This window comes from Cryptotermes secundus, unplaced genomic scaffold (assembly GCF_002891405.2).
Source record: "Cryptotermes secundus unplaced genomic scaffold, Csec_1.0 scaffold197, whole genome shotgun sequence".
In the NCBI taxonomy this organism is placed as follows: domain Eukaryota; kingdom Metazoa; phylum Arthropoda; class Insecta; order Blattodea; family Kalotermitidae; genus Cryptotermes; species Cryptotermes secundus.
Window position 1 is genome coordinate 601,753 of NW_019744107.1, and position 24,237 is coordinate 625,989.

At 38.7% G+C, this 24,237-nt stretch overlaps 1 protein-coding gene across 1 annotated transcript in view; it reads left to right on the plus strand.

Annotated features, from left to right (window-relative positions):
* Positions 1-2,227: 2,227 nt before the first annotated feature.
* The window catches only part of LOC111874380 (phosphatidylinositol 4-kinase beta), a 40,677-nt gene continuing 18,667 nt past the window's right edge, over positions 2,228-24,237 (plus strand). Inside the window, exons 1-6 of the mRNA XM_023869844.2 lie at positions 2,228-2,483; positions 11,355-11,645; positions 17,580-18,433; positions 18,549-18,666; positions 19,730-20,118; positions 22,964-23,094. Coding sequence (XP_023725612.1) covers positions 11,437-11,645; positions 17,580-18,433; positions 18,549-18,666; positions 19,730-20,118; positions 22,964-23,094 — 1,701 coding nt within the window. The 5' untranslated portion in view covers positions 2,228-2,483; positions 11,355-11,436. The remainder of the gene's footprint in view (positions 2,484-11,354; positions 11,646-17,579; positions 18,434-18,548; positions 18,667-19,729; positions 20,119-22,963; positions 23,095-24,237) is intronic.

The following is a 24,237-nucleotide window of genomic DNA, read 5'->3' on the forward strand; positions in this document are numbered from 1 at the left end:
GTTGTTTTAGAAGTAAACAGAGAGAAAACTAAGTATATATTACTGTCTCGTCACCAAAATGCAAGGCAAAATCATGACATAAAAATAGGAAACAGATGTTTTGAAAATGTGGCACAGTTCACATATTTGGGAACAACGATAACAGATCGAAACCTGATTCAAGAGGAATTTAAGAGGCGATTGAACTCGGGTAATGCTTGCTACCATTCACTCCAGAACCTTCTGTCTTCTCGTCTGTTGTCCAAAAACATAAAAATTAGAATATACGATACTATAATTTTGCCTGTGGTTCTGTATGGGTGTGAAACTTGGTCCCTGACATTAAGGGAGGGACATAGACTGAGAGTGTTTGAGAACAGGGTGTTGAGGAGAATATTTGGACCGAAGAGAGATGAAGTGACAAGAGACTGGAGAAGAGCTTCGTAACTTGCACTCTTCTCCAAGTATAATTAGAATGATCAAGTCAAGGAGGATGAAGTGGGTAGGTCATGTACCACGAATGGGTGAGACGAGGACTGCGTATAGGATATTGGTGGGAAAGCCAGAAGGAAAGAGACCACAGAGAAGACCAAGGCATAGGTGGGTGGACAATATTAGAATAGATCTTAGAGAGACAGGATGGAATGATATGGATTGGATAGATCTGGTTCAGGATAGGGACCAGTGGAGGGCTCTTGTGAACACGATAATGAACCTTCGATTCCATAAAATGCTGGGGATTCATCCTTATAAGTATATCCATAAATTATGGTCAGTCAGCTCAAACATCCCGAATAATTGATAACATTAGCAGTTTAAGAAGTGGACTCCCCGATCCTTGGCCACTTCGAAATAGCTCCATCAGACACCCAAGAAGAAATAATTTCCCACCCCTGGACTATGTAGTACATGATTGTGTGCATAGATACCGAGATATGATTTGTTAAGAGAGAACGGTATTTCTAATTTTGTTCTGTACATCATTTGTAATGGGGGCACACGGTAGTTGGTTGAGGTACTATGCTACAAGCCGGAAGGTCGCGTGATCAAATCTCGATGCAGTGGATTTTTTCAATTTACCTAATCCTTCCAGCCGCACTATGGCCCTGGGGTCGACTCAGCCTCTAACAGAAATGAGTACCAGGAATATTCTTGGAATATTCTTGCGGGTAAAAGGCGGCCGGCGTGTAAGGCTGACAACCTTGCCACCATCTGTGTACCGATTGTCTAGAAAATGTGGGAACCTCAACATCTCACAACCCTATAGGCCTCCACGGCCTGTTACAGGAATACCTTTACTTACTTTACTTTTACATCATCTGTAATTCTACGCATGTTCCGATTTTTTGTAGATGAGGCTTAAAACAGAGATAAAATGCTGAGAAATTATACCTTAACGTGCGTGTGATACGTAAAAGTTGCTTTACAATGTTTCATGTTATGCCAAGGACGCAACTGTACGGGAACAGTGATGTTTCGAGCCTTAGATCATGCACAAACTACGTGATTAATACGTAATAGCACAGCTTTACGTCTGGCATAGTACTGCATATCCTGGTGCGTCCAAACTGTTTGCAAATTTAACTCACTCGAAGCAGCTAGCACAGAGGAATGTGCATTGCACCTGGTAACCAGTGATGCATATGTGTGGGTGGGGTCACGACATAAATTAGTTGAATTATTAAAAATGCGTGTGTAGTTGAGCTGGGGATCTCCTGGGCAACCTACGGTTGACTGTTGAATGTTCAATTGAAATACATAATAAAAACTGGCCAACAAGACTCGACATGCGTTTGGGCGCGACCATGCATATTTGATCTATGTATCTCGGACTTCCTCCCCTGCTACATGTCACTTATTTTGCATACATCATGCATAGTTTTGTCTACGCTTCTTGCCAACATGTGAAGCTGATTGTAATCTCTTCAAACAGCGTTGGAATCCGTATGGCCGCTCTATGCAGCTTATATTTTCACAATAAGCCATTATTTATTAAGGAGATGACGTCATTAGGGGTAGATGGAAGCGTGAGAAATTTACAGGAAGTGTAATTATGAGTGCTTTGTGTACAATGGGAATCACTGATTCTCCACTCGATTCTTGCTGCTTCCACAACGCTCGTCCTTAGGAAATTGAGCTCACTTGGGTACAGCTGCACTCAGCTAGTGACCTTCCCCACCCAAACATATTCATCTCTTGCCAACGTGACCCTCAGGTTCCCGTTTCAGTTCCAAATTGGGCACGTCTAAAGTCTGACGCTCATGCTAAAATTTCTTCCACTGGGAATCGCACTGATGATGCGTCGTACGCTGATAATTACGGTTGCTATGAATCAGTTATTCATATCATGGGTGACGTATAGATTTCTCCGTAGTGCTGAGTGAACTTCAGCCACTCACATGACGTTGGCAACAGTGGTGAATTAATCTACTATGGCTGTCGTGGCGTAGTGTTATTGAGAGCATATTTAAATGGATTAATTTTCTAGTTAACAGTTTGAAGTGGTAAGTAGTAATTGATATTGTTAAATAATATAAACTAATATAATCGGAGGTATAATATATAGATTAAAATAAGTTTTATGGTTTTATCATTGCATATAATATTGTTTATGTGGAATGACAGACGGCTACCAACAAAAAGGTCGTCATAGAAAGTTGCCCATAACACGGAAGTAGAACGTTCTTGTGTATTTGCTAGGCATGATTTAAGATGTTAATTGCACGAAAACTGTTTGGAGTTAATTTAGTTACAGTGGGTATTAAACTACTACCGTATAGCACATGCTCTTGACTACATTTGGGCACACCCATTCCCTCATTTTCCCAACCAATTTGTACACAATATATATAGCTGGTTATAATTCACCCATGGAGGTTCATATTTTGTCTGAAAACATAGTCGTGTTGGTAAATTGTCATCAGGAATTGTAGTTTATAGTTCTTAATTTTCTGTGCGTGGTTTTTATTTTCACAAACTGTGAAAATGGTTCTCAGTGCGTATATGTTGATAGGAGGGAGACATATGCCATAACGTTAATTGTTAAGAATGTACTTGTATTGCTCTGTTAAGGTGGTAACTTTTCCATGATGAGCCATATGGTGCTAACATAAGGAACATGATTTGGAGTGGTTTCTGTGGTCTACTCATTAAACTCAGATTTGATTAAATTGTCCATGTGCCTTGAATTTAATTCTATTGTAATGCCTTAATATGATATGTTTCGTTTGAAATGGAACTGCAAGGGTTTTCTTCAGAATCTTCCTCGAAGAACCAAATCACCAGACTCCCATACCACCAGTTTGTTAGCTGGAATCTTAGGTGTGCCTGGATTGGCAGGAAATATGCCATATGCGACATGTTGTAAACATAGACATACATTTCTTTAAGTAAATAAATTGTTTGTATCAACTCACCATCACAGTAGATGCTCAAAATGTCTTTCTTCTTTTTCTCTTAAATGAACTTCAGGTCTCTTAAAAAGTTAGTTACACAACTTTAAGTTTACTAAGTTCGGTAGATGTAATTATTTCTCAAAAGTTACGCTTAAGTGCATCCAGTTTGTGGGGATTATTTGAATACACTCCATTTCATAGGTTTCCCCACAGATGAAAGTCACAGGAGTTTAAGTCAGGATCTTGCAGCCCACAATCTGTGACATATCAGCCTGTCTTCAAACACTTTAATTGAAACGTTAATGGAGCAGTTGGCAGCATGTGGTGTAGCATATAATTTCAAATGTATTAAAAATATGGTTCCTCCTATTCATGTAGCAGTAATGGCACACCACGCACCGGTCATCTGACATGAAAGGATATTTAAAAATTCTGTCTCAAATCAATACTGCTCCAGTACCTATTGTTCTGAGCGTTGATATACCCATTCAGGTGGAACAAGGCTTCGTCAGTAAGAAACATTAGGGTCAGGGAGACTGTCATGTACCATGTTCAGAAACCAGACGCAAAACTACAGTGTTATAATCACCATCTTCAACTGCTTTAACCTGTCTAATTTTTATGGCAGTAGACACAAATACAAATATTATGCTTTTGGACATTATCCATCATCTTGTCTTTATCTAAAAACCATCCTGTTTATTTTTGAAAACACAGTGTTTTAGATACTGGATTCTGTCTCCGTCTTCAGCTAAAACCTACTCAGTTGGGCCAAATCAGTAGAGCTAATCTATATTTCCGGACACCTGTGGCAGCTTCATGATAGGGTACACAAGCCAAACACAGCGCTAACTATCTGTGAGAGCTAAGAAAATATTAAGTTACTAAAACTGCACACATATGAGGCATTTCACCAGAGAAGTATCTTGATTGAAATCATCATTGGAGAGAAACAATGTTCCTTATGGTACCAACACAAGAAAACGAATTTTCCCACTCAAACTACATTTGACAGAGCTGTAGTTTCTTGACTTGGGCTGTGATAACAGGGGCCCAGATGGAGAGATGTCCAAACTGGGTTGACTGATCGGATGGTCTGGTAGAGACATGTGGGCTGATTCTTTGTATTTCCTTTATGTGGTGTTTGCCTTAATCTGCAAGACATTCGCTTCATTCCAACATGTTTTGTTGCCTTCCTTATATGCATGTTAGGCTATTTTTTTTTATTTTTCCATCAAACCCTGCGTCAGGTTGTATTTGTGTTCCTTAATGCATACTTCTAAAAGTCTGCATGTTTTATTGATGTAACATCTGCCACAATCACATGGGATGTTGTACACACACTGCTTCGTCTTCTGGGCCTCTCTAACCGGTCCAATTTTCGTCAGTGTATGTTTAGTCTTGAAGATGGCTCTGAGCTTGAAACAGTTCCTGATGTGTCTGAATTTCTCGGGAGTGCTCTTAACATATGGGATGACGACAGTGCCCTGGCATACTATGTCTGAAGAGGGACGATTTCTTGCCGATAGCTTTATTACAGAGTCAATTAATTCTTTCAGATATTCAGTGAGCATCAGATCATGTCTTATGTTTTTAATTTCGTTGTTAAAATCCGTGTGATTTTGACATGTGACCTCTCGGTTGACCAAACTGTGAACCACTCCCCATTTTTATTTGCTCTCCTAGCTCTCAAAACCTGTGCCTGTTGAGCTAATTGTATCAGGAAATTGCTAGGTGAATCTTCTAATCCGGCTCCAGTTTCATCATGTTTCTCCTTGGATAGCTCTGTCTAGTGTATTTATTATCCAAGAAAGACCTAGTTCACTAGATTCTAAATGATTTTGACAATGGTATTGACGCTGATCATTATGAGCCCTTATTTATTTGGATGATTATTGATGACCATGAAATTTATTTCTAATTAATTCTCGGTAATTTTAATTTCAAAAGTCTTATGTTTTGATATTACTGGAACTTTATTGTGATCTATAATATCGTATTTCATTGTCTGGGATGTGCAGTACGGTGTTTATGTTGAAATTTCTAGATTCTGGCATGACCAAGGAGCCCGGAGTTCTGACATTTACGAGCAGTCATGAATTTAGCTCGGGTACAGGGAACTGGATGCCCCTAAAAGGAAGGTCAATGAGAAGGACAGGTCAGAACTTGTTACAGTTGCCTGTGAATGAGGGCCAGTATGATTGAGTTACCTCATTCAAGCTTCCTTACGGAAGATGGGATGACATGTATATGTCTACACCATGGAGAATTCGAATTCTTTCGAATTCCCGGCGTGGGGTGTGCAAGCCATTCCACAAGGAGACTTTCACCATATTCCGAAGTGAACGGATGTGACCCTTGCACACTGCGAGACCTAGCTTTCAGATCGTGTAACGCTATAACTTAAAGCACAAGGATACATAAAATTAACAGTGGTTTGGAGAACAAAAAGGTGAATAAACGTCAATTGGATCAACTCCCAGAATACCGCTCGCTCGCTTCGGCATCACTACCCTGAGACTCATGCAAACTGACCCAGCTAGTTTCCCATACCTATACCGACCTTCCTTAGTTTGATCTGTGAGGACAACTTGCAGTGGCCATCATACACTGTCCTAAGGTAGAAACAGGTATAGCAAGGATAGCGCCATTCCGACTGAGCTGAAATAAACAAAGTCGGGTTGGAAAAGAGCGGTGTTAGTATATACCACTCAGTATTACTGGGTTCCTGGACTTTTTTTCACTAGTTTGAAAATTGTTGAAGTATCTGGGACTCTGGACAACAAGATACTTATGACGAAACCTTCTTTTACTCTATGTATATATTTATTTTGTTCATGTAGCTATGGTACATAAAGACCTGTTATTCAAGTGTGTATTTGCTCATTTCAATTCAGTACTGTAAATGGACATGAAACATGTCTGAATGTCTTATGTGAACAGACACAGGAGGAAGACTGATGGGTTTTACAGAGAGTCATTCGTAGCCTCAGTCATTCCATGAAACATAAACGGACACTGCATGTCTTTTGCTGTCTGTCCCCACCCATACATAAAATAAAGAGCACTCACTTATTAGCAGGATGGTCTGCATATAGTTGGAGTACCACAATTCAGCCACTTGTGAAGGGCATTGTATTTAGGCATGAGCAACTGATCACATTCTTGATGGGATTCAAAGTAATTTAGCATTTTGTAGTGGTCATAATAAATATTTGCTCTCATCCTAACTTACTGCCAGCTTTGAGCCAATTGTCTAGATAATGTGGGACCCTCAACGTCTCACAACCCTATGGGCCTTCATGGCCTGATACAGGGATAGCTTTACTTTACTTTTACTCATCCTAACTACAGTGCAGTCATCTGAGACCTGAAAATTGTTATGCACCTCAGACTCTTGTTTTTTCTGTCTAGTTGGGTCACAAACATTTGGACTGCCAATATACCCAGTGTAATATATTACAAACAAGTTCCAGGAGGAACTAATTGCCTGATTTCTTTTGATATGACATGGACCCCACAGAAAATGACATGTCCAACAATTCTTTGTTACTGCAGGAAAGTCTTTACCAAGTTGGACTCACACATACAAGTGTCCAACAATTCTTCTATTGTTATGTGTATTTGTTACCACACGAATGTGTTTTGTAAGCCTTTACCTAGCAATGAAAGGAGGGATACACTTTACAGAGCCTTTACCTAGCAGCAATAGGAGGGATACATATGCAGAAACACAGACTGATGGGACGGATTTATGAAGCATGCCGTTGAAATGGGCTGAGGTGCCATGGTATACTTAGGGATTTTCATAAAGATTGGTTCAGGCTTCAAAAGTTAAGGAGGGTGGAGGATTCACACGCAGACAGACAGCGTGTAAATTGCATAAGCCTGCTTTCTTTTTTTTGAAATAAGGAAAGTAGGCTGATAAGAATTACTACTATTACAGCATACAGTGGTGTCTGTTGTTGTCAGCAGAATGTCCAGGCCTAGCACTGAGTACTTTGTTACCTGGGGAGAGGACTGAACACTTAAGTGCTTACTGAAGGACATGAGATAAAATCAGTCTGAGGCTTGGATGTTCTTGGAGGTCCCCAGACACCACACACAAGATGTAGGATTTAAAGTTGCAAGTTCATCAGTTTTTGAAAAAGAACTTCAGTGCCTGAATTCAAACCTTTCATGGGGGTGCCAGTTGTGCATACATAAATATGTAAATTTACTGTTTATTTAATAAGTATAAAGTATAAAATGTGTGTTTTAAATAAAAAATAGGATGATGGATAAGGTCCAAAAAACCAATAACTGTTTTAATATACCATCGTCACACATTTTTAGATCTTAATGGAATTTGTTGTTCAGCAGTTTTTTCTCAAGGAATCTGTTGGTGCTGAGTCTATACATACATCATGTGCAATAGAATTGTGAGATTGGATTTAGGAAGCTGAAAGTTTCATTTGGTATAGAAAAGCAAATGTTTAGCCTGTTTGGGAGTTGTGGGGGATGGAGTGAATTTTTAATCTGTTGCCAAGAGATAAAAATTTTAAAGTGTGAACAAACATTATGTTCAGAAGTTGCCAAGGTGCTCAGTTTGCCTAGTACATCTCAGGTCCCACATAATAGGAGTAAACAGACTTGGAAAGATATGTTTCTACTTTAATGAATGAAGCAAACAGAAAATGTGCATCACCATCTGAGTAGAGGATAAGAAGTTATTAACATTTTTACCAAAAAGCTAAACAGGAGATTAATTTTGAGTTTCTAGATTTAAGGTAAATAATGCTTGTGCATTAAAGAAAGAACAAAGACATTCTAGCTGAATTAGCAAAGAATCTGTTAAGAACACTTTCTAAAGAAACTTTACAGAAGTAAAGGCATCTTATGATGATGGTGGTGACTTCACTTGGATATGTCAAGGAAAGAAATAATTTGAATTAGTCAAAACTACAGACTCAGGAATAATTCATAAACAGAAGAGATTATTGCTTGTTAATCTGAAACAGTCATATTTGGAATTCAAAGCACACCACATGTCTTTAAAAATAGACGGTCAAAATTTTATAACTTTGTTCTTTACAGCCAACACATTGTCTAAGAGTGAAGTCCAGAGAAAAAGAGAATGCATGCGCATCAGAATTTAAGTTGCTGACTGCCGCAGTACCAGAATAGACTACAGATTTCTTTTGATAATCTGTTATGCTCTAGAGCAGTGGTTCCCAAAGTGGGCTTTACTAAGAGGCGAGGGGGCAGCATGGGGGTGCTGGATATGCCCCCCCCCCAGCACATTGTTAGCATATTTACTACTGATGTCACTTCAGACCAGACATTGGGAAACTGGCATCACTTCATGAAGGCCATCCATCACATTAAGAATTTACTAACAGTGGAGTAGTTACTAAATGTAGTATCCATATTTTATTGTTACTATCTTCCTACTGGGTTCTGCAAACCGCTGTTTTGAAGAATGCTTTTTATAGGGTAGGCCAGGGGACACTGGGGATGAGTTTATGGAACCAAGGGGGCAGTGGCCCAAAAACATTTGGGAACCACTGCTGTGCTTACTGTTACTGAAGGATTATTTCAGGCTAGAAATTTCGATGTGGAGAACTGTATAGTTTACAAGCAGTGGTTTTAGGATGGTACTACAGAATTTATATCCATGATATCTATAGTTGGAGAATTCACTGAAAAAGACTGCCAAGCAGCAGATGAAGCAATAAGCACAACAGTCACAAGTTTCATATTTGAAGATGTTAAAATTAATCATTCTGCTAGACACTGAAGCTGTTATTTTACTTGATTTTAAGATAATTATCTGTCTGTAGGTCAAGATGACATGCAAGCATTCCACTCAGAAACTGATCAGGACAACATCCACCCTTATATAGATTATTGTATATATAGCACAGATAAGTGTCTGTGTCATCAGTGGCTGTTTTGAACATATAGCAACTACACTCCACGATTTCATAAATTGCATTATGTACCAGTTGGTTTCTGATAGTTTATCACATTTAAAGGAGGTATGTTATTTCTGTGATGGTTCATGTTTACAGTACATGAACTGCAAGAACTTCTTGACATTATGTTATAACGAAGGAGATTTTTGTGTAGCTGCTGAGTGGAATTTCTTTGTTGCTTCATGTGACAGAAGTGTTTGTGGCCAATTGTACATGTGGTAGTCTTCACCACGTTTTAATGTCAGAAGGCTTATGCAAATGGGCCAAAGAAACTGTTACAGGAATTACATTCTTCTACATAGTGTAGAAAGACATCAAAACATGTGATAGCACTGACAGATAGGCTACAGTTTGCTAAAACTGTTTCTAGTACACAAAACATCCATAAGTTTCTGCCCATCAATACTTGAGAGCTTAGGATATATTTGTTGTCATCAGATAAAGAAGATAAAGCATCAAAGTGAGTGAGTCACTGATGTTGCAGTAGATACAGGCCAGCTGTGTCCCAGAAGAAGGCATGTTTCTGCTGTATATGACAATGACTGGTGCATTGTATGTGTCATTTCAGTCTTATCTGCTGAAAGTTTCATTAAATAAGCCACAAATAAATAAATTAATGAAAAATGTGACAGTACTCATGTTGCATACTAGTCACCAACTCAAATTTCACCAGCCATAACAGGCATCACACTTTCCTTTGCAGGGGAAACATCATGACTACTGACTCCTCCTGATGTATGAGCTTCTGGTTTGATCCTCACCCTTCGCATAAAATTTCTTTCATCCAGTGAAATTATGGAAGTTTCTCTGTCAATTTCTGTCTCTTTCATTTGTCTGCCAGATGGAAAGTGTTCTCTCATTCAGTTTTGTATTTGATCATATAGTGGTTCTCTTAACCATGTTAGGTGGGTCCCTATCACCACGGCATGGCGCGTCCTCAAGTCAAGGTGGGCAGGTCATGTAGTACGAATGGGGGAGACGAGGAATGTGTATAGGATATTGGTGCGAAAGCCAGAAGGAAAGAGACTACAGGGAAGACCAAGACATAGGTGGGTGGACAATATTAGAATGGATCTTAGAGAGATAGGATGGGATGGTATGGATTGGATAGATCTGGCTCAGGATAGGGACCGTTGGAGGGCTCTTGCGAACACGGTAATGAACCTTCGGGTTCCATAAAATGTTGGGAAATTCTTGAGTAGCTGCAGAATTGGCGGCTCCTCCAGAAGGGCTCAGCTCCATGAGTGAGTAAGTAAGTAAGTAAGTGGTTCTCTTAATGTCTATGATGTATTAAAACCGTCCTCTCTTTAATTTGTGACCAAAGCTTCATACATAAAGCAGCTGTTACAGAGCAGATTGGCCTGTCTGGAAGCATGTAATAACATGCAGGATGTCCCATGATGTGTATGGTTATCTGATAAGAAGTCAGTGAATAGTATTAAAAATAAATAAAGATACCCTTAAAAGATATGTTCTACTGCAGAGGAAATTTTACTCTCATTGGTAATTTGTCTTCTGGTCATGGGTTGAATTCAGAACTGTTAATCTCACACTTCATTATGTTTTTTGTGTTTTTCATGGTGACAGAGCATTTCCTTGAACCAATTTTTTTAGTCAGCTATAGCCTCAAGACAATATTTTTATTTTTTTAATTTATTTTTTGTTGTGGTTTTAGAGTACCAATTCATATGTATAATATTTGAGTCATACATAAATTAACACTTTTCACATTAACACTAACAGTTTTCACTTTGTATGTGTGTGACATGAATCTTTGTGTATATTATTTAAGTTCATTGATAGCATTCAGTGTGCCAAATGGATCTTAAACTAGGATGTGAGATTAAATCATCTGGCTGAGAATATGAACCAGTGGTGGGCTCATGTGAACACTATAATGAATCTGCAGGCTTCATATGAAGGCCAGGGAATTTTTTGCCTAGCAGAGTGACTGTTAACTTCTTAAGAAGGATTGTGCTTCATATAAATAATTATATTCTCATTTGTTTTTTCTCTTTTCCAGATTGAGTGATCATTGTAGTTACATAACTGGTTAGAAAACCATGAGCGATAGGTGACTGGGCTTGTAGCCTAGTAACAACATTATGAGTGAAGTTGCTCCCCCACTGCCACTTGAAAGAACTGCGGGAAGTAATAACCTCGCAGACAAGCGACAAGAGGCAGCCCTCATCAAACGACAAAAGCTGGCAGCATGTCAGAACAGTGTCCCTCCAGTGCATGGACGTTCCAACCCAGCCCTGCATGTTCGCACACGGCTCAGCAACCACCAGCGCAATCTGAGTCTTGATTTTAGGTCAGAACCGAACATGAATTTCACTTTGTTATTTTTGAATATTTTTACATTTGACCATTCTGATTGATACTTACTTGCAGCTGTGGGAGAGTTGATCTTAAGCAGAATGCTAGTGGGATGTAATTCTAAAATGTTGCCTGATTTTATGTGTGTCACAGTCATGGCACTGGTTTTTGTATCACTGGCAAGATATTTAAATTACAATTCTTGCATCACAAAATGAAGTGTAACTAAGCATCTAAACTTATATTTGTACACATTCTAATTTGTGAATAACCTTAATATGTAAAGGCCTTGTATGGTAACGTGACTGAAAGTCTCAATCCTATAGGAACCAGTACCTAATATTATGGATTCTAGAGATGATATTTTATTCTGCCTGAAATGTTATGTTTTTATGAAATATATATGCAAGCAGTCGAAAAATATAGGAAATTTCCGGTTCATAAGTGCTGAGGATCAAGATTATGTTCTGCTGGAATGTGACATATACATTGTTTGGTAGGCAGGTACCATCATATCAGAAGAACCTGGTGTCTCTGTCTTCAGAGTAGAAGATGGATCATTGGTACCTGTGTACCAGTCAAACTGGTGTCACATCACAGGAGACCATAACCTCAATCTGAATCAATCTGAAAATATTGTAACGTCTTCTGACCCTCTTCCAGTTTTTCCTTGTTATGCAGTATGACCATGTCGTGCACAATATACAAGCAACCAGTTATTGACACACCAAAACTGAGATGCGTTTGGATTAATATTAATATGTAGTTTATCTGCTATAAATATTGTAAAGGCAAGCCGTGTAGTCTGAATGAATAAATAACCTTGTAATGATCCTAGATTTAACATTTGAGAAATCTTCCCATGGCTGGAGCATGATGCTGACAACACATATTCCCTAGTGTCAGGGGTATCGAGCATGTGAAGACTTCTCTTTTTTCTTCATCCTTCTATACCATTGATAGCTTTATGCTAACTGTAAGGAATTTCCCTTGTCATTATCATAGCAAAATAGTTTAAAGCACATTTTTTTATTTTGTTGTGTTTATTCTGTTGTGTCTCTTGATTTGTTCAGTGGCTAATGGTTTTGACGACTTGTAGTTGTCTGCCTAGATCAAAAGAAATATTATGTCATGTGCTAATTTTTTGTTTTAAAATGTAAGGGGTGTAATGACCAAAAGTAATGTGACTAAAATGGCAGGGGACGCACAAAGATTTTGATGCTGCTGTTCACACAATCCAGATCAGCACATGTTTGTGCTTCTTGATGCTGATATAGTGAGAAAGGGTGTAGGTACTATGTGGCAGGGGGTATGGCTATGTCTGGCCCCCAAGTCTCAGAGCGCTCCCCTTCTGCCTTCTTACTTGCGTACTCGTGGGGCTGAGGCCTTCTGGAGGAGCTGCCAATTCTGCAGCTACTCAAGAATTTCCCAGCATTTTATGGAACCCGAAGGTTCATTACCGTGTTCACAAGAGCCCTCCACTGGTCCCTATCCTGAACCAGATCTATCCAATCCATACCATCCCATCCTGTCTCTAAGACCCATTCTAATATTGTCCACCCACCTATGCCTTGGTCTTCTCTGTGGTCTCTTTCCTTCTGGCTTTCCCACCAATATCCTATACGCATTCTTCGTCTCCCCCATTCGTGCTACATGACCTGCCCACCTCATCCCCCTTGACTTGATAATTTTAATTATACTTGGAGAAGAGTACAAGTTATGTAGCTCCTCATTATGCAGTTTTCTCCAACCTCCTATCACTTCATCTCTCTTCGGTCCAAATATTCTTCTCAACACCCTGTTCTCAAACACCCTCAGTCTTGTTCCTCCCTTAATGTCAGAGACCAAGTTTCACACCCATACAGAACCACAGGCAAAATTATAGTTTCGTATATTCTTATTTCTATGTTTTTGGACAACAGACAGAAGACAGAAGGTTCTGGACTGAATGGAAGCAAGCATTAGCCGAGTTCAGTCGCCTCTTAATTTCCTTTTGAATCAGGTTTCGATCTGTTATCGTTGTTCCCAAATATCTAAACTGTGCCACATTTTCAAAACATCTGTTTCCTATCTTTATATCATGATTTTTCCCTGAATTTTGGTGACAAGACAGTAATATATACTTAGTTTTCTCTGTGTTTACTTCTAGAACAACCTCTTTACTTGTGTCAATTAAAGTTTGTGTGTTTTTCTTTATGGTATCTACGAGTACATTATCTCCCAGTAGAGTCACACAGAGAACACCATTCCTCTGTTGCTGTTTACAGGCTGTTGCCTAGTAACAGCCATTGTATAATTGCTTATTTCATGGTTGTTGCCTAGTAGCAGGTCCCCATGCCACATTATTCCCTGTGTGTTTTTGGTATGTTGTGAAAGATGAAAACCTGAACTTTATATTTTGTTCTTTGTAATTACTAATTATGTATAGAAAATTAATCTTTTGGCATCATTCTTTTACTCAGAATTTTCTGCCCTGCCAGCAAGTGCTTAACAGATGAGTACTTCTGAACTATAATTTATCCTACTGGGTATATAAACTTAAGTGAAATGAAATTTGTAATGCCATATACCTGAAGAGGTTCTGCTTTGTGTTGCCATCAGTTACACAAGTATATGTAGCACTTGGCAGCTAATGTTATTTATTTATTCAAGAAAGAATAATATTTTGTAATGAATGCTTGCCGCCATATACTGAATACAGGCGTTCTCAGTACATTTATAAACTATGCAACAGCTGCAAATTTAAGGGTCCTTGGCAGCAACTAGCAGCAGGAAGGTATCACCTTTGCTGTCATAGCAACATCTGTCTGATAAATTAGATTTAAATGATTGGGAACTAAGTTTATTGGGCTGGGACACTGACAGTTAAAGTCCTGAAGATGATTATGCACTGATTGGCACATTAGCAAAAGGCACTGATGAAGTGAAGAAGTAGGGAATGGTGTTCGCAATAGAGATTTTGATTGGGAAAGTATGTCAAGTTATGCAGGGCAGAGACAACTTGTGAGTGGATCTGGGTTACAAATTTGCACAAATGGCATGTGTCATTTTTTAAATTTGAAACTATTGTGACAAATTTGACCATTGCTAGGCCTGACGACTCAGTATACATGCCCCAGCAAACACACAACATTAGGAGCTGTGGACCATGCTACAGCTATTTGCTAAGTAGCACAACAATTCAGACAACAGAAGAAGCGTTTTCTAAGTGGTCCGTGCCATGCCCAGTGCTAGGCAACGGAGCCATAAACACATATTCCTAATAGAAAGTGCTTTCTGTTGGGTCCGTGCTGAGGTTATATAATGATAGTCTGTTATAGCTATCTGGGTCAGGCATATGACCGTTCAAGTGACTAGAGTGCCATGGTAGCAATGGTAGCTATTTATACCTCGGCGGTTGCTATACAATGAGCCTTTGTTATAACCGTGGAAACTCATCTCTATGCAATGTTCACTGTTAGAATTACAGTATCGCTATTGTTACTTCCTATGCAACGGTCTCTTCTAGCATTTCCATAGAAGTGACTCTTCTGGAATCCAAACACGTTACAATATTATACGAGGGTAAGTCAATAAGTAAGCTACAAATGGCTATAGAACTTAAACAAATAAGAGTACTGATTTGAAAAACACTTATTTCTCAGCATAATCTCCCTGTACATTGAGGCACTTGTCCCATCGTTTCACAAGCCCCTGAAAACCAGCAGCATAAAATTCTTTGGACTGCTGTTGGAACCAGGCGGTGACTTCTCTATCTACAGCTTCATCGTCGGGAAAATGTTCAGCCATAAGGTGTTTAAGAGGGCCGAACAAATAGGAGTCACTTGGAGCAAGGTTGGGGCTATACAGAGGATGCTCGAGGACTTCCCACTTGAAATTTCGCAGCGTCTCATTTGTCTTGTTGGCAGTATGTGGACGCATGTTGTCATGCAAGAGCAACACGCCTTTGGTGAGGAGTCCTGGTCACTTCCATTGAATGGCCTTATGAAGTTTCCTGAGGATGTTACCATAGGAGTCTGCATTTATGGTTTGTGCTTGAGGCTGGAATGTGGTGATCAGTGTGCCTTCGTGATCCCAGTCACTGCCTGGTTCTGACAGCAGCCCAAGCAATTTTATGCTGATGGCTTTCAGGTGCTTGTGAAATGATGGGACAAGTGCCTCAATGTACAGGGAGATTATGTTGAGAAATAAAATCATTTTTAAAATCAGTACTCTTATTTGTTTAAGTTCTATATCCATTTGCAACTTACTTATTGACTTACCTACATACATACTAGATATTAAGACTCAATTGTAAATTAGTATACATAGTGACAATGGACTAATACTATCAACTATGACTGACAAATGACAGACCCGACCTCTTGTCAGAGAGGGCGCCCCACATGGACAGGACAGTAACTTTCATTTAAAAAGTAACATCTGCTGGGACTTGACACCAAGACAGACAGACTGACCGACCGTTAGTCGCAATGTGACTTTGACTTGGCTATCTGGGAATAGAGAATTGGATAGAGAAGTGGCTCAGAGATTAGATTGGAGAATTAGCACTGGAGAATTGGGTCGAGTTCAGGAGGGTTGGCTGCCCAAGGTGATTGAATAAGATATGGCATGAAATTTTACAGTGAAATCTGTAGTGTGACTGGTGTAGTTCCTTTGTTAAAATCTGTTGCCAGGAAATGGATAGTGAAAACATTGTAAAGGCATAGCCATTGTTGAGATTTGTTACGTAGCAACGACTGGTGAAAGCAGTTATAGAAGACTTTATATTGTGTGCCATAGTTACAGTAATCTTTAAGAGTGTTATAAATATTGATAGTCATGACTTGTGGGTGTTCAGTAAATGTATTGATCTAATCCATAACCCATCATTATTACTCATGCTAACCCAGAACACATGACACTGCTATTTTGTTAAAATTTGTGTTCTGAGAACAGGGATTTTTAAATCTCCCAGTATAAAGGGGCTTGTGGCAGTATTTTAACTTGGGTGTTCCAGTAGTGTTATAAGCATGTGTTACTAAATAAAATACAGTGCCAGGCAAGCTGTGATGAGCACGTGTCATTGTAGTAATACAGTACATGACCAGTAATGTTAATGGATTTAGGGAAATATAATAATTGATACCAACTGTTACGGAGAACAGTTCATAAAATTGCAGGAAGTGTGATAAAACCAAAGTGACTATGGAAATCATGACAGTGAATGAAATTTGTATTGTTCTGGAGGTGTTATTTTCTAATGATACTGTTAACTCCTTTTTTAATGTTTTTATACCTACCATACCAGGCTGAATTATTAAAGCAATATAACTATGTTACAGTCATCCAACTCTGCTGTTATTCTAGGTCTTTTTGACTATGGCCTTCTGGCTTGTGACACTGTATAGTCTTGTATGTAAGTACCAATATTTTGGAGGAAGTAGCTGCCATAAACTTGAGGGCTGACCTTGAAGAAGTGGAGGTGACAGTTTCCTTCAAGGTGCTGGTGACCACTTGCAAGTCTGCATGATGTCAGCCTAGAAGACCACAGTCTGGTTGTTGACTGCTGTGATAACCTCAGATCCTATATTACAGAACTTGCTTATAGTATTTGAAAGATATTTGACTGATGGGAGGTTCCAGCCATCTTAGTCCAGGCTTGCATCTTTACATTCATTTAAATCCTCCACAGCTGACGGCTGTGTGTTGCAAAATTCCATTAGTCCCCCCCCCCATTTCCTCTATCCAGGTGCTGGACTTTGTTTCTTATTTTTATTAGAGCACTTCATTTTCCCAAAAAGCTACAGTGTATGTCTATAAAATATACATTATCAGATTGTTTTTCCTGTATTACTGTTTTTTAACTCTGATATGGCAGATTTTTACAATATTTCTTAGTTACTGTGAGCAGAGAGTATGAAGTTGCATTGATATCTTTTGTACACAGATCAATGGGCATTCTACTGCCTCCAGTGTCACAAGTGACGACTGTAACAACATTAACAATGCACCATCGTAACCGAAGTCTTGACTCAGCTTTGCAGCGAATCCCTGAAGTAGACATCACACCAAGCCCAGAATGTGAACCTGCAGAACGAATCCCTGGGTCAACCAAAGCAGCTGCAGGAGGAGAATGTGCCAAGAATAAGACAGGTGGCCCACCAGTAGGGAAGGGACGAGACCGTGAGGAGATCACCAGTTTGGGTTCAGATGACTCGGGCATTTTGTGTGGTTCTGACAGTGGGTCAGGTAGCGATGCAAATACAGCTACACGTGAATCAAGTGTAGAACAGTTGACTGGTATAGATCACAGTCATGAGAGTTTAGACTTACCAACACATAAATCAGATCATGAGCAGCTCTCTCATACAAATCATAGAAACAAACTATGTGTTGACTGCTCTGACTCTGTTGAAACCTGCAGCAACCGTCACGAACTGGAGTGTCATACTGCAGATGTAGTCTTTATGCCCGTAACACCAATGATTGAAGTAACTCAACTTGCAGTGGATGTTAGGGAGACAAGTGATGAAAATTGTGCTTCAAAGTGCAGTGAGACAGGTGGTGACCATTCAGGTGCTTCCATACTAACAGCAGAAATGCAGTCATGTCCTATTCCTTCCTCTATAACTCTTTGTTTTGGAGTGAGCTCTGATACAGAGAAATCTGAAAAGGATATGACACAAATTAAGGGAAAAAAAGATTTTCTTTTGAGACTGTTTGAAAGCAAACTGTTTGACATGTCAATGGCTATTTCCTATTTATTCAACTCAAAGGAACCTGGTGTTCAGCATTACATAGGTGAGAATGTGCTGTGTACGTTTACTGTGTTAGGACAGTTATGAATTGCATGCCAGTAAATGACCCTGCAGACAAACTCATCATCTGTTAATACCATTTTCTTTCTGTACCCTAGGTAACAAAATGTTCAGTTTTCCTGATCATGAGGTGGATTTTTATCTGCCACAACTTGTCAGCATGTATATTCAGATGCATGATGTTGCTGAAGTTATCCACCCATATCTTGTCCACAGGTGAGATATTAAACAGTTACAGTTGGAGACTGGGTTGTACTGATGCGTTCTATGGAACATAATATTTATTTATTATAGCTGCTGTTAAATGAATGACCTACCATGACAAAAACATTTGAAGTTATTGTTATTCAAATGGGAGATCTACATGAGACACAGGTAGAGCACTAGGTAGCCACTCTGATATAAGAAGTAACATTTTTGGAATATCAACACATGGTTCACTCATAGAGGCAAATCTGTCAGGGAGCATAATAACACCAGGAACCTCAGTACCTTTACCTCTCTGTACAGTAATGAAAGATGTTTTGAGATGTTTTTCCAGCTGCAGCTACATTTTTCAAAAGTACTTGTATTGTATTAAATCTTACAGACTTGCTCTCTGCCAAAACTGTGTGCAGCTATGTTTTAAATCATTCTTGAGAACTTGATGACTTTTAGAGAAGTTTATGATCTCAGTTTGATAAAACATGATTTATAGGCATAAATGAACGTACGTTTGGTTACACATTTGCCAAAGTATAAGATGTTTTAGATAAAAATTAGTGCCATAAATATGGTGATGATGTATGTATGTCATCCAAATTCAGTAAGGATCACCTATACAAAATATCACAAATCTATTGTAATAGTAAGTAGCTGAGACTGACATGATGTTCATACTTAATATACTCATCATCATGAAGAACTGGAAACTAATACACTATATGATCTTATGGCTACAATCTAAAATTCCTCTTATATATATTTTCAAAATATGCCTTGTTTTATTACATTGCCAAAGTTCTCTTTTTGTCAAATTATAAGCAAAACCTCTAACCATATACAGTATTAAGAAATAAATACTAATTTTATGGCATTGCAATGCTGAAAATGTTTAACTTCTATCAGTGAGAGAGAGTTTCACTGTGTAAATGCTGTAGAATATTGTTTAGAGTGCACTGATATTTATGAGGTGTATGAGATATATGCCTGTAACCTTTCTTCTGTTTGTGATGTTTCGGAATAGTATCTGCAGAAAGTTAATCTTTGTATTATTTGCCATGTCATTTGTGGTCTACAGGTGTAGGAAGTCAGCAGACTTCTCACTGAAGTGTGCATGGTTCCTTGATGCATATAGTTCAGATGCTCATCTTCTCTGTAAGAAGAAATCTCATGGGACCAAGCTGAAAAATCTCATCCTGTCAGATGAACTGCGACCGAAGGAGACAGATTCTACCCTGACTCGTCGAACAAGAGTTAGCACTGGTGGTCCTGCACCTGATTGTTCAAAGATGAAGGAATTAGCTTCACCAACTGTTCCCAGTGGTTCTCCACCTCCACCTCCTCCTCCTCCTCCACCTCCTCTTCCACCAAGCACTCCTGTTACTTCACCAAACAAGAAGACTCACCAACGCTCTTGGTCTGATGCTACAGGACTGTACCCTGGACATAGAAGAATGCTGCCTTTGGGTACCTTTTTGTTTAAGATATTTTCATGCTTTTTACTATTCAGCAATGTAAACTCAGGTGTTCACATCTTGTTCCTTGTAAATTTATGTTTATAGAGAATTTTAGAAACTTTTTTGCTGAGGAGGTACTGGCATGGTCACATAGAGAGTTGCTTGCTCCAGGCAGTTTGGAATAACTTTCAAGTTGCAACAAATCTGACATCTCGCATCTTCTTGCTGTGAAATTTTGAATAATCTCAGATTAAGTTTACGTCTACTTACCCCAGCATTCCTTGAAAAGCTTGGTGTGTGAGAAAATGTGTTGTTGTTTCCCTCCTGTTTTGTTAAGAAATTGAATTCATAGAAAAGGACTTATAAAAATCAAGGCAAATTATTAAATTTGTGTATTTTAGCATTATAGTATTTTCAGTTTCAATATAACCTCCTTCAAAAGAAATCATCTGCGGGTGCAGTTTTACATAAGAAAGTAAGAATGTGAAAGGAGACTTGCCAATTTATTTATGAACAGTAGATTTTCATGTTTGTGATGCAGACCTGATGGTCTCAGGGTAAGTCTGAGGGAAAAAGGTGGATTCATGCCACTAGCAAATATTTGCTGTGTTAGGCACAATGTACAGAATGTGAAGATGAACTCTTAGACACTGCTACTCTGTTGACTAAAGTTCATTGGGTCACACATGGAACGGGCCTGCTCAGAGTGCAGTTTGGCATACCCTACATGAGGAGCAGCTGTATGTTTTCATGTACATTTTATACAAGGGCTGCAACCAAGGGACAGTAATATTTGCTTCCAGTTTTGTAATTTGCTTTTACACAAATCTATAGATGATACTGACTTTTTGTGCTTTGTATTGTGGATTGATGAGGCAAAAGTCACAAGGCGTGGAGTAAAAAATCTTTACAGCCTACATGAATTGACACTGGAGAATCCTCATGCACTCTTCATTTCAGCAAAGATTTATCTGCATCATTTTGGCTAGAATAATAGAGAGTTACCTAATTGATCGTATGTGGTAGCAGATCATCTTGGTTCAATCTATTTTATTGATTTCCTTGAAAGAATGTTGCTCCTTGTATTGAGGGATGTACCCATAATATTTGTAAAGGATGTGATTGCATGACAGCACCCCACATCACTTTTCACACCAAGTTCATAATTGGTTGAACACCATTCTCCAGACAGGGATCAGTGATGGGGGGTCTTACTTAAAGCCTCCATGTTCTCTCCTGGTATGTTCCTACTTCATATTTTCTTATGGCATTACGTGAAGGAAAACATTTATGCTGCAGATAACCTGCTCAGTTGCATTCTGGTAGCTGGGACATACATTAGATGCCAGCTTAGACAAGTGATTTATATCAGGAATTGCATTTTATGTCGCCATGAAGTGGGCATGTAAGCTGGAGGAGGTAACTTCCAGCAGTTGTGTTGAACAAATATGTGCAACTGCATATGTTCGCTCACTACAGCATATGTCTTTTAAGATGATGTAAAATTCTAAGTGAAAATTTGCAAACCACACTTTTCATGCATTGTACTTAAGGCAACAAAGATTTTGAGTATAAATAGCCAAATGTACAGTAAATGCACATTTATATCAGTTTCTTAAAAAAATGACAAAACATCTTAACAAATGTGATGAATTGAACAGCAGTTTAGTTATGATTTCTGCTCCAAATTATCTCTCCAACAACTTTCAGTTTGACCAGAGGACACTGAATCACCCTGTACTTTCATCTTCAACATAGAATTAAAGTTATGCATTAAATTGCATTAACATCATTTATGTGCATAAAAATCATGTAGATTAGGATGTACTGTATTTATTTATGTTACGTTGTTGATATGAAGCTAATTTGAGTTGTATGGCACCTTTTACTGTAACTTCTCTGGAATATAGAGTTTTTTTATGTGAGATGTAGATGCTGTAGAAGGTTGGGCAAATGAGTTTCCAGACTCATTTTTAATTTCACAGCAGGCTGTGTGGCGGCACTGTTGCTTGGAATGTTAGATGATTCAACAAGACAGAGCTCACATAAAAGTTTGGATGAGCTGCATTCAGAATTTGTTGAACAGTAGCATGTTAGATCACTGTGTTGTCAGCTTTGTCCAGTTGTGAAAATAGAATGTATGATGGAACAGAGAATGAATGTGAAATTTTGTTCTAAATGGCAGAAATTGTCAACTGGTCAAATGCCAGTCCATGGAGTGTAGATTGAAGAATTCTCCCAGGCCAAAGTAGCCACAGATGTCAAAGTCCAAGATCAAAGCATGTTAATCTGCTTTCTTGGGACATCAGTAGTACATCCACTTTGAATTTGCATCTGAAGGGACCTCTGTTAATCAGGCATTCTACATGGAGGTGATGAAAAAGCTTATTGAAGCCATGGGGTGCAAACGAGGATAGTTGAGGAAAGATTGCTCATTGGTTGTTCACTATGACAATGTACTGCCACATTCTTCACTTTTGAGTGTCGTGGTTTTGTGGGAGAAAGCATCTGCTCTATGGATCATCCACAGTACTCTCCTGACTTAGCTCTGACTTCTTGCTGTTTCCAGAACTAGAGAGTGTGCTAAAAGGAAGACATTTCTCAGATGTTAAAAGACACTAAATCATCTGTGAAGAAAATCTTGACAGACATTCCTGTTCAGAATTTTCGAAACTGTTTGCAACAATGGCGGAAGCACTGGCAGCATTGTAAAGAATCGGAAGGAAATTACTTTGAAAAATTCTAGGTTGCTAATATCTGCATCTCTTAAAATCAATTTTTAAAAAGTTAGTCTCAACATATTTGCCTGACCTTTTATTTTAAAGTTTAACGATGTATAAATTTATTATTTATAGGGAATAGCAGCAAGATGTGCTTGGGAGACTTGGGTTCTGGAAGAGCATTTGATAATGGTTGCATATGTTTTGATACCTGTCAGGGTGTTGTCAATGACCTTCGAGGGAAACGAACAGATTGCACTTGCAATGTAAGTCATAAGAGCAGTTGTAGGTCATATAATAAAAGTTCCATCTGTATGAAACAGTACACATATTTAGTTCTTTATTGTCTTGGCTTTAACTTCATGGGTCTTGTTTTGCATTATTGTGTTTGCTTGTGTGTGTACTCCAGATGATTGAGCTTTACAAGTATAACACTTTTTAATACTAATACCACTAAGATAATATATGGTAATCAGCCTTGAAGTATTGGGACACTTAAAATTCCCTGCAGCCACTCTATGGCCTTGGGGTTGACTCAGCAGCTAACAAAAATGAGTACACCAGAAATCTTCCTGTGTGGTAAAGGGCTGGTGGTGCATACGCCTGACTACCTCACACCATCTGTGAGCCGATTGTCTAGAGAAAATATGGGAGCCTTGACGTCTTACAACCCTATGATCCTTCATAGCCTTTTACAGGGATACCTTTTTTTTAGACAATGAACAATTACCCCCAAATTAAAACATGGCTGCTGACCTTAGAACACCAGGAGGTTTAAAATTTTTATACCTGGATGATAAAGGGTAATTTCATTCATGGGTGGTTCATATGAATTTAATCTGAAAATTTCTTAAAGGGCTTTAAGCTCACAGAAAACTGTTCAGGGATATTTCTTGCTAGTTGTAAAAAGGAAATAATTACAATTTATTTTAAGAAACTGTGCAGGTTTTAGGATCTGAACTCTCAGTAAATCCACCTCGTATTAGAAATTTAAATGGCAGGTGATAAAGGTTAATATATTTTCAGAAAGTGCATAATGTAATTTATGGAATTATCATTTCTTAATAAATAATATATTCATATCATCATCATCAGTAATCTGTCAGACGACAGGTCCACAGTTTCTTCCAAAACAATTCCTCCACTTAATGTGATCTAGAGCTTTCTCCTTCAAATGAAAATATCCTCTTCTGTCCCCAAGGTCATCCAGCATCTGCTTACGTCTTCTTCCTCATCTTCTTGTCACTTCTATCCGCCCCTCTATCTTTCCTTCAATAACTTCTCTCAGAAGGCAGTTTCTGTGTAAAACATGACCAATCCAATTAGCCTTCCGTTCTCTGTTTTCGTGTAGGATATTCCTCTGCTCACTTTCGTGTAGGATATTCCTCTGCTCACTGACTCTAATTAAC